General features: G+C 42.6%; 1 protein-coding gene across 1 annotated transcript; it reads right to left on the bottom strand.

The window, feature by feature from the left end:
• Positions 1–10,817: 10,817 nt before the first annotated feature.
• On the bottom strand, positions 10,818–11,864 carry LOC138793313 (high mobility group nucleosome-binding domain-containing protein 5-like). Its single transcript, XM_069971837.1, has 2 exons — positions 11,602–11,864; positions 10,818–11,520 (listed from the first exon to the last, which is right to left on the bottom strand). Exons 1-2 carry the CDS (start codon positions 11,862–11,864, stop codon positions 10,818–10,820), a joined length of 966 nt encoding a protein of 321 aa, XP_069827938.1.
• Between the last annotated feature and the right edge of the window lie 6,787 nt (positions 11,865–18,651).

Here is an 18,651-nt window from a genome sequence, read left to right as displayed (position 1 = left end):
TAGATAGATAGATAGATAGATAGATAGATAGATAGATAGATAGGAGATAGATAGATAGATAGATAGATAGGAGATAGATAGGAGATAGATAGGAGATAGATAGATAGATAGATAGATAGGAGATAGATAGGAGATAGATAGGAGATAGATAGATAGATAGGAGATAGATAGATAGGAGATAGATAGATAGATAGATAGGAGATAGATAGATAGATAGATAGGAGATAGATAGGAGATAGATAGATAGATAGATAGATAGATAGATAGATAGATAGATAGATAGATAGGAGATAGATAGGAGATAGATAGATAGATAGGAGATAGATAGATAGATAGGAGATAGATAGATAGATAGATAGATAGATAGATAGATAGGAGATAGATAGATAGATAGATAGATAGATAGGAGATAGATAGGAGATAGATAGATAGATAGATAGATAGATAGATAGATAGATAGATAGGAGATAGATAGGAGATAGATAGATAGATAGATAGATAGGAGATAGATAGATGATAGATAGGAGATAGATAGGAGATAGATAGATAGATAGATAGATAGATAGATAGATAGATAGATAGGAGATAGATAAATAGGAGATAGATAGATAGATAGATAGATAGATAGATAGATAGATAGATAGATAGGAGATAGATAGATAGATAGATAGATAGATAGATAGATAGATGGATAGGAGATAGATAGGAGATAGATAGATAGATAGATAGGAGATAGATAGGAGATAGATAGATAGATAGATAGATAGATAGGAGATAGATAGGAGATAGATAGATAGATAGATAGATAGATAGATAGATAGATAGGAGATAGATAGGAGATAGATAGATAGATAGATAGATAGATAGATAGGAGATAGATAGATAGATAGATAGATAGATAGATAGATAGATAGGAGATAGATAGATAGATAGATAGATAGGAGATAGATAGATAGATAGATAGATAGATAGATAGGAGATAGATAGATAGATAGATAGATAGATAGATAGATAGATAGGAGATAGATAGGAGATAGATAGATAGATAGATAGATAGATAGATAGATAGATAGATAGATAGATAGGAGATAGATAGGAGATAGATAGGAGATAGATAGATAGATAGGAGATAGATAGATAGGAGATAGATAGATAGATAGATAGGAGATAGATAGATAGATAGATAGGAGATAGATAGGAGATAGATAGATAGATAGATAGATAGATAGATAGATAGATAGATAGATAGATAGATAGGAGATAGATAGGAGATAGATAGATAGATAGATAGATAGATAGGAGATAGATAGATAGATAGGAGATAGATAGATAGATAGATAGATAGGAGATAGATAAATAGGAGATAGATAGATAGATAGATAGATAGATAGATAGATAGATAGATAGGAGATAGATAGATAGATAGATAGATAGATAGATAGGAGATAGATAGGAGATAGATAGATAGATAGATAGATAGGAGATAGATAGGAGATAGATAGATAGATAGATAGATAGATAGATAGATAGATAGATAGATAGGAGATAGATAGATGATAGATAGGAGATAGATAGGAGATAGATAGATAGATAGATAGATAGATAGATAGGAGATAGATAAATAGGAGATAGATAGATAGATAGATAGATAGATAGATAGATAGATAGGAGATAGATAGGAGATAGATAGATAGATAGATAGATAGGAGATAGATAGATAGATAGATAGATAGATAGGAGATAGATAGATAGATAGATAGATAGATAGATAGATAGATAGATAGATAGGAGATAGATAGATAGGAGATAGATAGGAGATAGATAAATAGATAGTAGATAGATAGATAGATAGATAGATAGATAGATAGATAGGAGATAGATAAATAGGAGATAGATAGATAGATAGATAGATAGGAGATAGATAGATAGATAGATAGATAGATAGATAGATAGGAGATAGATAGGAGATAGATAGATAGATAGATAGATAGGAGATAGATAGATAGATAGATAGATAGATAGATAGATAGATAGATAGAAGATAGATAGATAGATAGATAGATAGATAGATAGATAGGAGATAGATAGATAGATAGATAGATAGATAGATAGATAGGAGATAGATAGGAGATAGATAGGAGATAGGAGATAGATAGATAGATAGGAGATAGATAGGAGATAGATAGGAGATAGGAGATAGATAGATAGATAGATAGATAGATAGATAGATAGATAGATAGATAGATAGGAGATAGATAGATAGATAGATAGATAGATAGATAGATAGATAGATAGATAGGAGATAGATAGATAGATAGGAGATAGATAGATAGATAGGAGATAGATAGGAGATAGATAGATAGATAGATAGATAGATAGATAGATAGATAGAAGATAGATAGATAGATAGATAGATAGATAGATAGGAGATAGATAGATAGATAGATAGATAGATAGGAGATAGATAGATAGATAGATAGATAGATAGGAGATAGATAGATAGATAGATAGATAGATAGATAGGAGATAGATAGATAGGAGATAGATAGATAGGAGATAGATAGGAGATAGATGGATAGATAGGAGATAGATAGGAGATAGATAGATAGATAGATAGATAGATAGATAGATAGATAGGAGATAGATAGGAGATAGATAGATAGATAGATAGATAGATAGGAGATAGATAGGAGATAGATAGATAGATAGATAGATAGATAGATAGATAGATAGATAGGAGATAGATAGATAGATAGGAGATAGATAGATAGGAGATAGATAGATAGATAGATAGATAGGAGATAGATAGGAGATAGATAGATAGATAGATAGATAGATAGATAGATAGATAGATAGATAGATAGGAGATAGATAGGAGATAGATAGGAGATAGATAGATAGGAGATAGATAGATAGATAGATAGATAGATAGATAGATAGATAGATAGGAGATAGATAGATAGATAGATAGATAGATAGGAGATAGATAGATAGATAGATAGATAGATAGATAGATAGATAGATAGGAGATAGATAGGAGATAGATAGATAGATAGATAGATAGATAGATAGATAGATAGATAGATAGATAGGAGATAGATAGATAGATAGATAGATAGATAGATAGATAGATAGGAGATAGATAGGAGATAGATAGATAGATAGATAGATAGATAGGAGATAGATAGGAGATAGATAGGAGATAGATAGATAGATAGGAGATAGATAGATAGGAGATAGATAGATAGATAGATAGGAGATAGATAGATAGATAGATAGATAGATAGATAGGAGATAGATAGGAGATAGATAGATAGATAGATAGATAGATAGATAGATAGATAGATAGATAGATAGGAGATAGATAGGAGATAGATAGATAGATAGATAGGAGATAGATAGATAGATAGGAGATAGATAGATAGATAGATAGATAGATAGATAGATAGATAGATAGATAGGAGATAGATAGATAGATAGATAGATAGATAGATAGATAGGAGATAGATAGATAGATAGATAGATAGATAGATAGATAGATAGGAGATAGATAGATAGATAGATAGATAGATAGATAGATAGATAGGAGATAGATAGATAGATAGATAGATAGATAGATAGATAGATAGGAGATAGATAGGAGATAGATAGATAGATAGATAGATAGATAGATAGATAGATAGATAGATAGATAGGAGATAGATAGGAGATAGATAGGAGATAGATAGATAGATAGGAGATAGATAGATAGGAGATAGATAGATAGATAGATAGATAGGAGATAGATAGATAGATAGATAGGAGATAGATAGGAGATAGATAGATAGATAGATAGATAGATAGATAGATAGATAGATAGATAGGAGATAGATAGGAGATAGATAGATAGATAGATAGATAGATAGGAGATAGATAGATAGATAGGAGATAGATAGATAGATAGATAGATAGATAGATAGATAGATAGGAGATAGATAAATAGGAGATAGATAGATAGATAGATAGATAGATAGATAGATAGATAGGAGATAGATAGATAGATAGATAGATAGATAGATAGGAGATAGATAGGAGATAGATAGATAGATAGATAGATAGATAGATAGGAGATAGATAGGAGATAGATAGATAGATAGATAGATAGATAGATAGATAGATAGATAGATAGATAGGAGATAGATAGATGATAGATAGGAGATAGATAGGAGATAGATAAATAGGAGATAGATAGATAGATAGATAGATAGATAGGAGATAGATAGGAGATAGATAGATAGATAGGAGATAGATAGATAGATAGATAGATAGATAGATAGATAGATAGATAGGAGATAGATAAATAGGAGATAGATAGATAGATAGATAGATAGATAGATAGGAGATAGATAGGAGATAGATAGATAGATAGATAGATAGGAGATAGATAGATAGATAGATAGATAGATAGATAGGAGATAGATAGATAGATAGATAGATAGATAGATAGATAGATAGATAGATAGGAGATAGATAGATAGGAGATAGATAGGAGATAGATAAATAGATAGTAGATAGATAGATAGATAGATAGATAGAAGATAGATAGATAGATAGATAGATAGGAGATAGATAGATAGATAGATAGATAGATAGATAGATAGATAGGAGATAGATAGATAGATAGATAGATAGATAGATAGGAGATAGATAGATAGATAGATAGATAGATAGATAGATAGATAGATAGGAGATAGATAGATAGGAGATAGATAGATAGGAGATAGATAGGAGATAGATGGATAGATAGGAGATAGATAGGAGATAGATAGATAGATAGATAGATAGATAGATAGGAGATAGATAGGAGATAGATAGATAGATAGATAGATAGATAGATAGGAGATAGATAGGAGATAGATAGATAGATAGATAGATAGATAGATAGATAGATAGGAGATAGATAGATAGATAGGAGATAGATAGATAGGAGATAGATAGATAGATAGATAGATAGATAGATAGATAGATAGATAGATAGGAGATAGATAGGAGATAGATAGATAGATAGATAGATAGATAGATAGATAGATAGGAGATAGATAGGAGATAGATAGATAGATAGATAGATAGATAGATAGATAGATAGGAGATAGATAGATAGATAGATAGATAGGAGATAGATAGATAGATAGATAGATAGATAGATAGATAGATAGATAGGAGATAGATAGGAGATAGATAGATAGATAGATAGATAGATAGATAGATAGATAGGAGATAGATAGATAGATAGATAGATAGATAGATAGATAGATAGGAGATAGATAGGAGATAGATAGATAGATAGATAGATAGATAGATAGATAGGAGATAGATAGGAGATAGATAGGAGATAGATAGATAGATAGGAGATAGATAGATAGGAGATAGATAGATAGATAGATAGGAGATAGATAGATAGATAGATAGATAGGAGATAGATAGGAGATAGATAGATAGATAGATAGATAGATAGATAGATAGATAGATAGATAGATAGATAGATAGGAGATAGATAGGAGATAGATAGGAGATAGATAGATAGATAGATAGATAGGAGATAGATAGATAGATAGGAGATAGATAGATAGATAGATAGATAGATAGATAGATAGATAGATAGGAGATAGATAGATAGATAGATAGATAGATAGATAGAAGATAGATAGATAGATAGATAGATAGATAGATAGATAGGAGATAGATAGGAGATAGATAGATAGATAGATAGATAGGAGATAGATAGGAGATAGATAGATAGATAGATAGATAGATAGGAGATAGATAGATGATAGATAGGAGATAGATAGGAGATAGATAGATAGATAGATAGATAGATAGATAGATAGATAGGAGATAGATAAATAGGAGATAGATAGATAGATAGATAGATAGATAGATAGATAGGAGATAGATAGATAGATAGATAGATAGATAGATAGATAGGAGATAGATAGATAGATAGATAGATAGATAGATAGATAGATAGGAGATAGATAGATAGATAGATAGATAGATAGGAGATAGATAGATAGGAGATAGATAGGAGATAGATAAATAGATAGTAGATAGATAGATAGATAGATAGATAGATAGATAGATAGATAGATAGATAGGAGATAGATAAATAGGAGATAGATAGATAGATAGATAGATAGATAGATAGATAGATAGGAGATAGATAGATAGATAGATAGATAGATAGGAGATAGATAGGAGATAGATAGATAGATAGATAGATAGATAGATAGGAGATAGATAGATAGATAGATAGATAGATAGATAGATAGATAGGAGATAGATAGATAGATAGATAGATAGAAGATAGATAGATAGATAGATAGATAGATAGGAGATAGATAGATAGATAGATAGATAGATAGATAGGAGATAGATAGATAGATAGATAGATAGGAGATAGATAGGAGATAGATAGGAGATAGGAGATAGATAGATAGATAGGAGATAGATAGGAGATAGATAGGAGATAGGAGATAGATAGATAGATAGATAGATAGGAGATAGATAGATAGATAGATAGATAGGAGATAGATAGATAGATAGATAGGAGATAGATAGATAGATAGATAGATAGGAGATAGATAGGAGATAGATAGATAGATAGATAGATAGATAGATAGATAGATAGATAGGAGATAGATAGATAGATAGATAGATAGATAGATAGATAGGAGATAGATAGATAGATAGATAGATAGATAGATAGGAGATAGATAGATAGATAGATAGATAGATAGGAGATAGATAGATAGATAGATAGATAGATAGATAGATAGATAGATAGGAGATAGATAGATAGGAGATAGATAGATAGGAGATAGATAGGAGATAGATGGATAGATAGGAGATAGATAGATAGGAGATAGATAGATAGATAGATAGATAGATAGATAGATAGATAGGAGATAGATAGATAGATAGATAGGAGATAGATAGGAGATAGATAGATAGGAGATAGATAGGAGATAGATAGGAGATAGATGGATAGATAGGAGATAGATAGGAGATAGATAGATAGATAGATAGATAGATAGATAGATAGATAGATAGGAGATAGATAGGAGATAGATAGGAGATAGATAGGAGATAGATAGATAGATAGATAGATAGATAGATAGATAGATAGATAGGAGATAGATAGGAGATAGATAGATAGATAGATAGATAGATAGGAGATAGATAGATAGATAGATAGATAGATAGATAGGAGATAGATAGATAGATAGATAGATAGATAGATAGATAGATAGAGATAATAGACAGAAGTATAAACAGTGTTAATACCAGAGGTGTTATGCAGCTTAGATACATACAATGAGGTAAATGTCAGTGACAGCTGAGATACACTGAGTGATGATGTGTGATGTCAGCGCTGGGATTAGTGATCTCTGTGGTTGTCACCTCCAGGCGCTGTGTCTGGTCAGGATGGTTTGTAGGTTCCCTGAGGTGACAGTAACCATCATCACCACGAAGCATATAGGGGTGACCACCATAGAGAACACACATATATCAGGCTGCGGCTGTCACTATACTCCAGTAACCATCATCACCATAGAGGAGTGACAACCATAGAGAACACACATATATCAGGCTGCGGCTGTCACTATACTCCAGTAACCATCATCACCATAGAGGATATAGGGGTGACCACCATAGAGAACACACATATATCAGGCTGCGGCTGTCACTATACTCCAGTAACCATCATCACCATAGAGGAGTGACAACCATAGAGAACACACATATATCAGGCTGCGGCTGTCACTATACTCCAGTAACCATCATCACCATAGAGGAGTGACAACCATAGAGATGACATATATCAGGATACTCCATCTTGTATGTCCCCCCCATATCTTGAGGAGGCAGGTGCCTGGGGAGGAGGTGGGCCGGTGTAGCGGGGAGATTGGCAGGTCATGTGCACTGGCGGCAGCAGGATACCAGTCCTGGGTGGGACTGACAGATCTAGAACTAGAGATGAGTCCTGGGGCTCCTACACTACACCATGGGGTAAAGCAGGGACATAGTAGTGCGGGGTGTGGTGGTGATGCTGTCACCAGGGGAAGATGCGCCAGAGACCGAGGGGCAGAATGTCTCACAAAAGCTGAGTGACATTTAACGTAGTTACCGGTCTGGAATGTCTCTGGCCTGCAGGCTTCTCATAACCAGGACTAATCCATCACAGGGACTGACTCAGCTCTGCTACATCCATGTGTACAGGGCCACTAACCCCCCCCCCAACACCACTACCGGGGATGTCCCCCCAACCCCCCAACAAGGATGTCCCCCCAACCCCCCACCAAGGATGTCCCCTCATAACCAGGACTAATCCATCACAGGGACTGACACCATGTGAACAGGGCCACTAATCCCCACCACCACTACCGGGGATGTCCCCCCGGCCCCTCTCATGTGTATAGACCCCACACTGAGGATGTCCCCCCGGCCCCTCTCATGTGTACAGACCCCACACTGGGGATGTCCCCCCGGCCCCTCTCATGTGTATAGACCCCACACTGGGGATGTCCCCCCGGCCCCTCTCATGTGTACAGACCCCACACTAGGGATGTCCCCCCGGCCCCTCTCATGTGTACAGACCCCACACTGGGGATGTCCCCCCGGCCCCTCTCATGTGTACAGACCCCACAGTGGGGATGTCCCCCCGGCCCCTCTCATGTGTACAGACCCCCACACTGGGGATGTCCCCCCGGCCCCTCTCATGTGTACAGACCCCACACTGGGGATGTCCCCCCGGCCCCTCTCATGTGTACAGACCCCACACTGGGGATGTCCCCCCGGCCCCTCTCATGTGTAATAAACTTCTGCTTTCTTCTAGGAAAAGATGAGGAGGATGAACGTTCTGCTTGGAGTCCTGGTCCTGACCCTGTGCCTAACCCTGAGCACTGCACAAAGTAAGTGCCCAGAGATGTCCCCAACCATAGCCCCGCCCCCTGGATGACATCATTGATAGAATGACATGAGATCCACACACCATATGCCGGGGTAGCTGTGTGGGTGTGGGGTCACTTGGGCACTTGTCACGGTGGCCAGGAGCAGTGTTGGAGCCCTCCCCCAGTCAGACGGGCACTGAGCGTGAGGTTTGAGGATAACCCAAGGTGTGTAGGTGCAACAACAAGAGGGCAGAGTCCAATGGTTTAACCAGGAGAACTTGGTTACTGGTAAGAGATTCAGTGCAATACACGTTGGGTACAGTCAGGTAAGTGCAGGTGCGGGCAGGAGGTAGTAACAGAGTTCAAACAGGGTGGAGCGGAGGAGCATTGTGAGGGCCCTGTCCAATGTAGCTGTGTACTCTGCCGGGATAGCGTAGTGGAGAATGGAAGTGACAGAAGATACTCATACTCACGTATAGATCTCAGTGATCTGACTGCCTTATGACCTACAGTGTTGGGATACCCGTCCTGCTAGGGTAGAACGAGGTCCCAGGTGCCTGTGCTGTGGTGAGCAAACTATCCAAAACTTCCCAGAACAGCCGTACGTTACAGTAGGACCCATCAGCCTTTCAGACTATTTGTCCTACTGGGGCCCTGTGTCTTGCAGAAGGTATCCCTGGCATGGACAAGGTTTCCTCAGAGGATAGAGACAGGATAGCCAGATAAATGCCTGCACTTACGTGTATAGAGAGGTAGTCACAGCCCTGCCCCCTGGATTTCATGTGTATAGAGAGTTGGTCACAGCCCCGCCCCCTGTATATCCTGTGTATAGAGAGGTAGTTACAGCCCCGCCCCCTATATATCATGTGTATAGAGAGGTAGTGACAGCCCCGCCCCCTGTATATCCTGTGTATAGAGAGGTAGTCACAGCCCCGCCCCCTGTATATCCTGTGTATAGAGAGGTAATCACAGCCCCGCCCCCTGTATATCCTGTGTATAGAGGTAGTCACAGCCCCGCCCCCTGTATATCATGTGTATAGAGGTAGTCACAGCCCCGCCCCCTGTATATCCTGTGTATAGAGGTAGTCACAGCCCCGCCCCCTGTATATCCTGTGTATAGAGAGATAGTCACAGCCCCGCACCCTGTATATCATGTGTATAAAGAAGTAATCACAGCCCGCCCCCTGTATATCCTGTGTATAGAGAGGTAGTCACAGCCCCGCCCCCTGTATATCCTGTGTATAGAGAGGTAGTCACAGCTCCGCCCCCTGTATATCCTGTGTATAGAGATATAATAACAGCCCCGCCCCCTGTATATCCTGTGTATAGAGATATAATCACAGCCCCGCCCCCTGTATATCATGTGTATAGAGATGTAGTCACAGCCCCACCCCCTGAATATCCTGTGTATAGAGATATAATCACAGCCCCGCCCCTGTATATCCTGTGTATAGAAATATAATTACAGCCCCGCCCCCTGTATATCCTGTGTATAGAGATATAATCACAGCCCCGCCCCCTGTATATCCTGTGTATAGAGAGGTAGTCACAGCCCTGCCCCCTGTATATCCTGTGTATAGAGATATAATCACAGCCCCGCCTCTTTGATGACATTACTGATATAATACAATATAATGACATGTGGCAGGGATCATGAGTTGTTGTTTTGAAGACCTGTATTTTTGTTTTGCAGTAACCCAATTCTTCTATTTTTCCCTCTTTTTCAGCATTAATATCATGTAAGTATCTTATACATCTCTCGACAGGATTAGGGTCCTCCAGAATGTCATTTCTAGTCTCATGTCTCTCCTCAGAACGTCCCGTCTTGTGTCTCTCCTCAGAATGTCACTCCTCAAAATGTCCCGTCTCATGTCTCTCCTCAGAATGTCACTCCTCAAAATGTCCCGTCTCATGTCTCTCCTCAGAACGTCCCGTCTCATGTCTCTCCTCAGAACGTCCCGTCTTGTGTCTCTCCTCAGAACGTCCCGTCTCATGTCTCTCCTCAGAACGTCCCGTCTTGTGCCTCTCCTCAGAATGTCCCGTCTCATGTCTCTCCTCAGAATGTCCCGTCTCGTGTCTCTCCTCAGAATGTCCCGTCTCGTGTCTCTCCTCAGAACGTCCCGTCTCGTGCCTCTCCTCAGAATGTCCCGTCTCGTGTCTCTCTTCAGAATGTCCCGTCTCGTGTCTCTCTTCAGAACGTCCCGTCTCATGTCTCTCCTCAGAACGTCCCGTCTCATGTCTCTCTTCAGAATGTCCCGTCTCATGTCTCTCCTCAGAATGTCCCGTCTCATGTCTCTCCTCAGAACGTCCCGTCTTGTGCCTCTCCTCAGAATGTCCTATCTTGTGCCTCTCCTCAGAATGTCCTGTCTCATGTCTCTCTTCAGAACGTCCCGTCTCATGTCTCTCCTCAGAACGTCCCGTCTCATGTCTCTCCTCAGAATGTCCTGTCTCATGTCTCTCCTCAGAATGTCCTGTCTCATGTCTCTCTTCAGAACGTCCCGTCTTGTGCCTCTCCTCAGAATGTCCTATCTTGTGCCTCTCCTCAGAATGTCCCATCTCATGTCTCTCTTCAGAACGTCCCGTCTCATGTCTCTCCTCAGAATGTCCCGTCTCATGTCTCTCCTCAGAATGTCCCATCTCATGTCTCTCTTCAGAATGTCCCGTCTCGTGCCTCTCCTCAGAATGTCCTATCTTGTGCCTCTCCTCAGAATGTCCCATCTCATGTCTCTCTTCAGAACGTCCCGTCTCATGTCTCTCCTCAGAATGTCCCGTCTCATGTCTCTCCTCAGAATGTCCCGTCTCATGTCTCTCCTCAGAATGTCCTATCTTGTGTCTCTCCTCAGAATGTCCTGTCTTGTGCCTCTCCTCAGAATGTCCCATCTCATGTCTCTCCTCAGAACGTCCCGTCTCGTGCCTCTCCTCAGAATGTCCCATCTCATGTCTCTCTTCAGAACGTCCCGTCTCATGTCTCTCCTCAGAATGTCCCGTCTCATGTCTCTCCTCAGAATGTCCCGTCTCATGTCTCTCCTCAGAATGTCATGTCTCATGTCTCTCTTCAGAACGTCCCGTCTTGTGCCTCTCCTCAGAATGTCCCATCTCATGTCTCTCCTCAGAACGTCCCGTCTCGTGTCTCTCCTCAGAATGTCCCGTCTCATGTCTCTCTTCAGAACGTCCCGTCTCGTGTCTCTCCTCAGAATGTCCCGTCTCATGTCTCTCCTCAGAATGTCCCATCTCATGTCTCTCTTCAGAACGTCCCGTCTCGTGTCTTTCCTCAAAATGTCCAGTCTCATGTCTCTCCTCAGAACGTCTCGTCTTGTGCCTCTCCTCAGAATGTCCCGTCTCGTGTCTCTCTTCAGAATGTCCCGTCTCGTGTCTCTCTTCAGAATGTCCCATCTCATGTCTCTCCTCAGAATGTCCCGTCTCATGTCTCTCTTCAGAATGTCCCGTCTTGTGTCTCTCTTCAGAATGTCCCGTCTCGTGTCTCTCTTCAGAATGTCCCGTCTCGTGTCTCTCTTCAGAATGTCCCGTCTCGTGTCTCTCTTCAGAATGTCCCGTCTCGTGTCTCTCTTCAGAATGTCCCGTCTCATTTCTCTCCTCAGAATGTCCCGTCTTGTGCCTCTCCTCAGAATGTCCCGTCTCGTGTCTCTCCTCAGAGTGTCCCGTCTCATGTCTCTCCTCAGAATGTCCCGTCTCATGTCTCTCCTCAGAATGTCCCGTCTCATGTCTCTCCTCAGAATGTCCCGTCTCATGTCTCTCTTCATAACGTCCCGTCTCGTGTCTTTCCTCAAAATGTCCAGTCTCATGTCTCTCCTCAGAACGTCTCGTCTTGTGCCTCTCCTCAGAATGTCCCGTCTCGTGTCTCTCTTCAGAATGTCCCGTCTCGTGTCTCTCTTCAGAATGTCCCGTCTCGTGTCTCTCCTTAGAATGTCCCGTCTTGTGCCTCTCTTCAGAATTTCCTGTCTCGTGTCTCTCCTCAGAGTGTCCCGTCTCATGTCTCTCCTCAGAATGTCCCGTCTCATGTCTCTCCTCAGAATGTCCCGTCTCATGTCTCTCCTCAGAATGTCCCGTCTCATGTCTCTCCTCAGAATGTCCCGTCTTGTATCTCTCCTCAGAATGTCACTCCTCAAAATGTCCCGTCTCATGTCTCTCCTCAGAATGTCTGATCTCGTGTCTCTCTTCATAACGCCCCGTCTTGTGCCTCTCCTCAGAATGTCCGATCTAGTGTCTCTCTTCATAACGCCCTGTCTTGTGCCTCTCCTCAGAATGTTCCGTCTTGGGTCTCTCCTCAGAATGTCCGATCTCGTGTCTCTCTTCATAACGCCCCGTCTTGTGCCTCTCCTCAGAATGTCCCGTCTCGTGTCTCTCCTCAGAATGTCCCGTCTCATGTCTCTCCTCAGAATGTCCCGTCTTGTGTCTCTCCTCAGAATGTCACTCCTCAAAATGTCCCGTCTCATGTCTCTCCTCAGAATGTTCCGTCTCATGTCTCTCCTCAGAATGTCCGATCTCGTGTCTCTCTTCATAACGCCCCGTCTTGTGCCTCTCCTCAGAATGTCCCGTCTCATGTCTCTCCTCAGAATGTCCCGTCTCATGTCTCTCCTCAGAATGTCCCGTCTCATGTCTCTCCTCAGAATGTCCTATCTTGTGTCTCTCCTCAGAATGTCCTGTCTTGTGCCTCTCCTCAGAATGTCCCATCTCATGTCTCTCCTCAGAACGTCCCGTCTCGTGCCTCTCCTCAGAATGTCCCATCTCATGTCTCTCTTCAGAACGTCCCGTCTCATGTCTCTCCTCAGAATGTCCCGTCTCATGTCTCTCCTCAGAATGTCCCGTCTCATGTCTCTCCTCAGAATGTCATGTCTCATGTCTCTCTTCAGAACGTCCCGTCTTGTGCCTCTCCTCAGAATGTCCCATCTCATGTCTCTCCTCAGAACGTCCCGTCTTGTGCCTCTCTTCAGAATGTCCCGTCTCATGTCTCTCTTCAGAACGTCCCGTCTCGTGTCTCTCCTCAGAATGTCCCGTCTCATGTCTCTCCTCAGAATGTCCCATCTCATGTCTCTCTTCAGAACGTCCCGTCTCGTGTCTTTCCTCAAAATGTCCAGTCTCATGTCTCTCCTCAGAACGTCTCGTCTTGTGCCTCTCCTCAGAATGTCCCGTCTCGTGTCTCTCTTCAGAATGTCCCGTCTCGTGTCTCTCTTCAGAATGTCCCGTCTCATGTCTCTCCTCAGAATGTCCCGTCTCATGTCTCTCTTCAGAATGTCCCGTCTTGTGTCTCTCTTCAGAATGTCCCGTCTCGTGTCTCTCTTCAGAATGTCCCGTCTCGTGTCTCTCTTCAGAATGTCCCGTCTCGTGTCTCTCTTCAGAATGTCCCGTCTCGTGTCTCTCTTCAGAATGTCCCGTCTCATGTCTCTCCTCAGAATGTCCCGTCTTGTGCCTCTCCTCAGAATGTCCCGTCTCGTGTCTCTCCTCAGAATGTCCCGTCTCATGTCTCTCCTCAGAATGTCCCGTCTCATGTCTCTCCTCAGAATGTCCCGTCTCATGTCTCTCCTCAGAATGTCCCGTCTCATGTCTCTCTTCATAACGTCCCGTCTCGTGTCTTTCCTCAAAATGTCCAGTCTCATGTCTCTCCTCAGAACGTCTCGTCTTGTGCCTCTCCTCAGAATGTCCCGTCTCGTGTCTCTCTTCAGAATGTCCCGTCTCGTGTCTCTCTTCAGAATGTCCCGTCTCGTGTCTCTCCTTAGAATGTCCCGTCTTGTGCCTCTCTTCAGAATTTCCTGTCTCGTGTCTCTCCTCAGAGTGTCCCGTCTCATGTCTCTCCTCAGAATGTCCCGTCTCATGTCTCTCCTCAGAATGTCCCGTCTCATGTCTCTCCTCAGAATGTCCCGTCTCATGTCTCTCCTCAGAATGTCCCGTCTTGTATCTCTCCTCAGAATGTCACTCCTCAAAATGTCCCGTCTCATGTCTCTCCTCAGAATGTCTGATCTCGTGTCTCTCTTCATAACGCCCCGTCTTGTGCCTCTCCTCAGAATGTCCGATCTAGTGTCTCTCTTCATAACGCCCTGTCTTGTGCCTCTCCTCAGAATGTTCCGTCTTGGGTCTCTCCTCAGAATGTCCGATCTCGTGTCTCTCTTCATAACGCCCCGTCTTGTGCCTCTCCTCAGAATGTCCCGTCTCGTGTCTCTCCTCAGAATGTCCCGTCTCATGTCTCTCCTCAGAATGTCCCGTCTTGTGTCTCTCCTCAGAATGTCACTCCTCAAAATGTCCCGTCTCATGTCTCTCCTCAGAATGTTCCGTCTCATGTCTCTCCTCAGAATGTCCGATCTCGTGTCTCTCTTCATAACGCCCCGTCTTGTGCCTCTCCTCAGAATGTCCCGTCTCATGTCTCTCCTCAGAATGTCCCGTCTCATGTCTCTCCTCAGAATATCCTGTCTCATGTCTCTCCTCAGAATGTCCTGTCTCATGTCTCTCTTCAGAACGTCCCGTCTTGTGCCTCTCCTCAGAATGTCCTATCTTGTGCCTCTCCTCAGAATGTCCCATCTCATGTCTCTCTTCAGAACGTCCCGTCTCATGTCTCTCCTCAGAATGTCCCGTCTCATGTCTCTCCTCAGAATGTCCCGTCTCATGTCTCTCCTCAGAATGTCCCATCTCATGTCTCTCTTCAGAATGTCCCGTCTCGTGCCTCTCCTCAGAATGTCCTATCTTGTGTCTCTCTTCAGAATGTCCTGTCTTGTGCCTCTCCTCAGAATGTCCCATCTCATGTCTCTCCTCAGAACGTCCCGTCTCGTGCCTCTCCTCAGAATGTCCCATCTCATGTCTCTCTTCAGAACGTCCCGTCTCATGTCTCTCCTCAGAATGTCCCGTCTCATGTCTCTCCTCAGAATGTCCCGTCTCATGTCTCTCCTCAGAATGTCCCGTCTCATGTCTCTCCTCAGAATGTCATGTCTCATGTCTCTCTTCAGAACGTCCCGTCTCGTGCCTCTCCTCAGAATGTTCTATCTTGTGTCTCTCTTCAGAACGTCCCGTCTTGTGCCTCTCCTCAGAATGTCCCATCTCATGTCTCTCCTCAGAACGTCCCGTCTTGTGCCTCTCTTCAGAATGTCCCGTCTCATGTCTCTCTTCAGAACGTCCCGTCTCGTGTCTCTCCTCAGAATGTCCCGTCTCATGTCTCTCCTCAGAATGTCCCATCTCATGTCTCTCTTCAGAACGTCCCGTCTCGTGTCTTTCCTCAAAATGTCCAGTCTCATGTCCCTCCTCAGAACGTCTCGTCTTGTGCCTCTCCTCAGAATGTCCCGTCTCGTGTCTCTCTTCAGAATGTCCCGTCTCGTGTCTCTCTTCAGAATGTCCCGTCTCGTGTCTCTCTTCAGAATGTCCCGTCTCGTGTCTCTCTTCAGAATGTCCCGTCTCGTGTCTCTCCTCAGAATGTCCCGTCTTGTGCCTCTCCTCAGAATGTCCCGTCTCGTGTCTCTCCTCAGAGTGTCCCGTCTCATGTCTCTCCTCAGAATGTCCCGTCTCATGTCTCTCTTCATAACGTCCCTTCTCGTGTCTTTCCTCAAAATGTCCAGTCTCATGTCTCTCCTCAGAACGTCTCGTCTTGTGCCTCTCCTCAGAATGTCCCGTCTCGTGTCTCTCTTCAGAATGTCCCGTCTCGTGTCTCTCTTCAGAATGTCCCGTCTCGTGTCTCTCTTCAGAATGTCCCGTCTCATGTCTCTCCTTAGAATGTCCCGTCTTGTGCCTCTCTTCAGAATTTCCTGTCTCGTGTCTCTCCTCAGAGTGTCCCGTCTCATGTCTCTCCTCAGAATGTCCCGTCTCATGTCTCTCCTCAGAATGTCCCGTCTCATGTCTCTCCTCAGAATGTCCCGTCTCATGTCTCTCCTCAGAATGTCCCGTCTCATGTCTCTCCTCAGAATGTCCCGTCTTGTATCTCTCCTCAGAATGTCACTCCTCAAAATGTCCCGTCTCATGTCTCTCCTCAGAATGTCCGATCTAGTGTCTCTCTTCATAACGCCCTGTCTTGTGCCTCTCCTCAGAATGTTCCGTCTTGGGTCTCTCCTCAGAATGTCCGATCTCGTGTCTCTCTTCATAACGCCCCGTCTTGTGCCTCTCCTCAGAATGTCCCGTCTCGTGTCTCTCCTCAGAATGTCCCGTCTCATGTCTCTCCTCAGAATGTCCCGTCTTGTGTCTCTCCTCAGAATGTCCCGTCTTGTGTCTCTCCTCAGAATGTCACTCCTCAAAATGTCCCGTCTCATGTCTCTCCTCAGAATGTTCCGTCTTGGGTCTCTCCTCAGAATGTCCGATCTCGTGTCTCTCTTCATAACGCCCCGTCTTGTGCCTCTCCTCAGAATGTCCTGTCTTGGGTCTCTCCTCAGAACGTCCCGTCTTGTGTCTCTCCTCAGAATGTCACTCCTCAAAATGTCCCGTCTCATGTCTCTCCTCAGAATGTTCCGTCTTGGGTCTCTCCTCAGAACTCCATCTCATTTCCTCAGAATGTCTAATCTTGTGTCTCCTTAGAATGTCTCTTCTCGATTCTCTTCCATCTCATTTCCTCAGAATGTCTAATCTTGTGTCTCCTTAGAATGTCTCTTCTCGATTCTCTTCCATCTCATTTCCTCAAAATGTCTCATCTTGTGTCTCCTTAGAATGTCTCTTCTTGATTCTCCTCAGAATGTCTCGTCCCATGTCTACTCAGAATGGATACTCAGAATGTCCCATTTCATGTTTCAGAATGTCATTTGTAGTCTCATGTCTCCTCTTAGAATGCCCCGTCTCTCTTCAGAATGTCCCATCTCGTGTCTCTCTTTAGAACGTCTCGTCTTGTGTCTCTCTTCAGAATGTCTCGTCTTGGGTCTCTCCTCAGAACTCCATCTCATTTCCTCAGAATATCTCATCTTGTGTCTCCTTAGAATGTCTTGTCTCATGTCTCCTCAGAATGTCTCGTCCCATGTCTCTTCAGAATGTTTCATCTTGTGTCCTGTCTCTCCTCAGAATGTCTCGTCCCATGTCTCTTCAGAATGTTTCATCTTGTGTCCTGTCTCTCCTCAGAATGTCTTGTCTCATATCTCTCCTCAGAACTGTCTGATTTCCTCAGAATGTCTTGTCTTATGTCTCTTCAGAATGTTTCATCTTGAGTCTTGCCAACCTTCATTACTGTAAATCTGTTCCCCTGTTTTGCAGATGCCAAGACCTTCAGCTTCTGTAATTCTACAACCAGTGCCCAGTACACACAGTATAATGGCTATGTAACCTGCTCCTGTAGGTCGGGCTATGTTGGGAATGGTCAGAGCTGTACGAGGATGGCATACTGTGATTCTTACCTGTGCTGCCCCCTGGGATATAACTGGGATCCAAAGCAGAAGTTGTGTGTGGACATCGATGAATGTTCCCTCTCCCTACACAAGTGCTCTCCAACAGAAACCTGCTACAACCGCAATGGCATCTATCTCTGTGTGGCCAACCCTTCACTCCTCTGTAATGGCATTGCTTGTTCCAGGGACCAGGACTGTATAAAAACCAATGGCAGCTTTCAATGTGCAGATCCCTGTGACTGGTACGACATAATAAATGGAGACACTAGATTGTCCTCCATTGATTCCTCTGGCAGATTCAGCACTGACAGATACAACTTTGGCTGGTTTCGGTATGTTGGAAAATTGATTGACAGCCTGAAGGTTGGAGCGGTGGCACCGCTGAAGTGTGGGTCCCTGGAACCATATTCTCTGGGCGGAAATCA

Source organism: Dendropsophus ebraccatus, chromosome 5 (assembly GCF_027789765.1).
Source record: "Dendropsophus ebraccatus isolate aDenEbr1 chromosome 5, aDenEbr1.pat, whole genome shotgun sequence".
NCBI lineage: Eukaryota > Metazoa > Chordata > Amphibia > Anura > Hylidae > Dendropsophus > Dendropsophus ebraccatus.
Note: the sequence above shows the minus strand (reverse complement) of the source record. Positions and strands in the feature narration are given on the sequence as shown.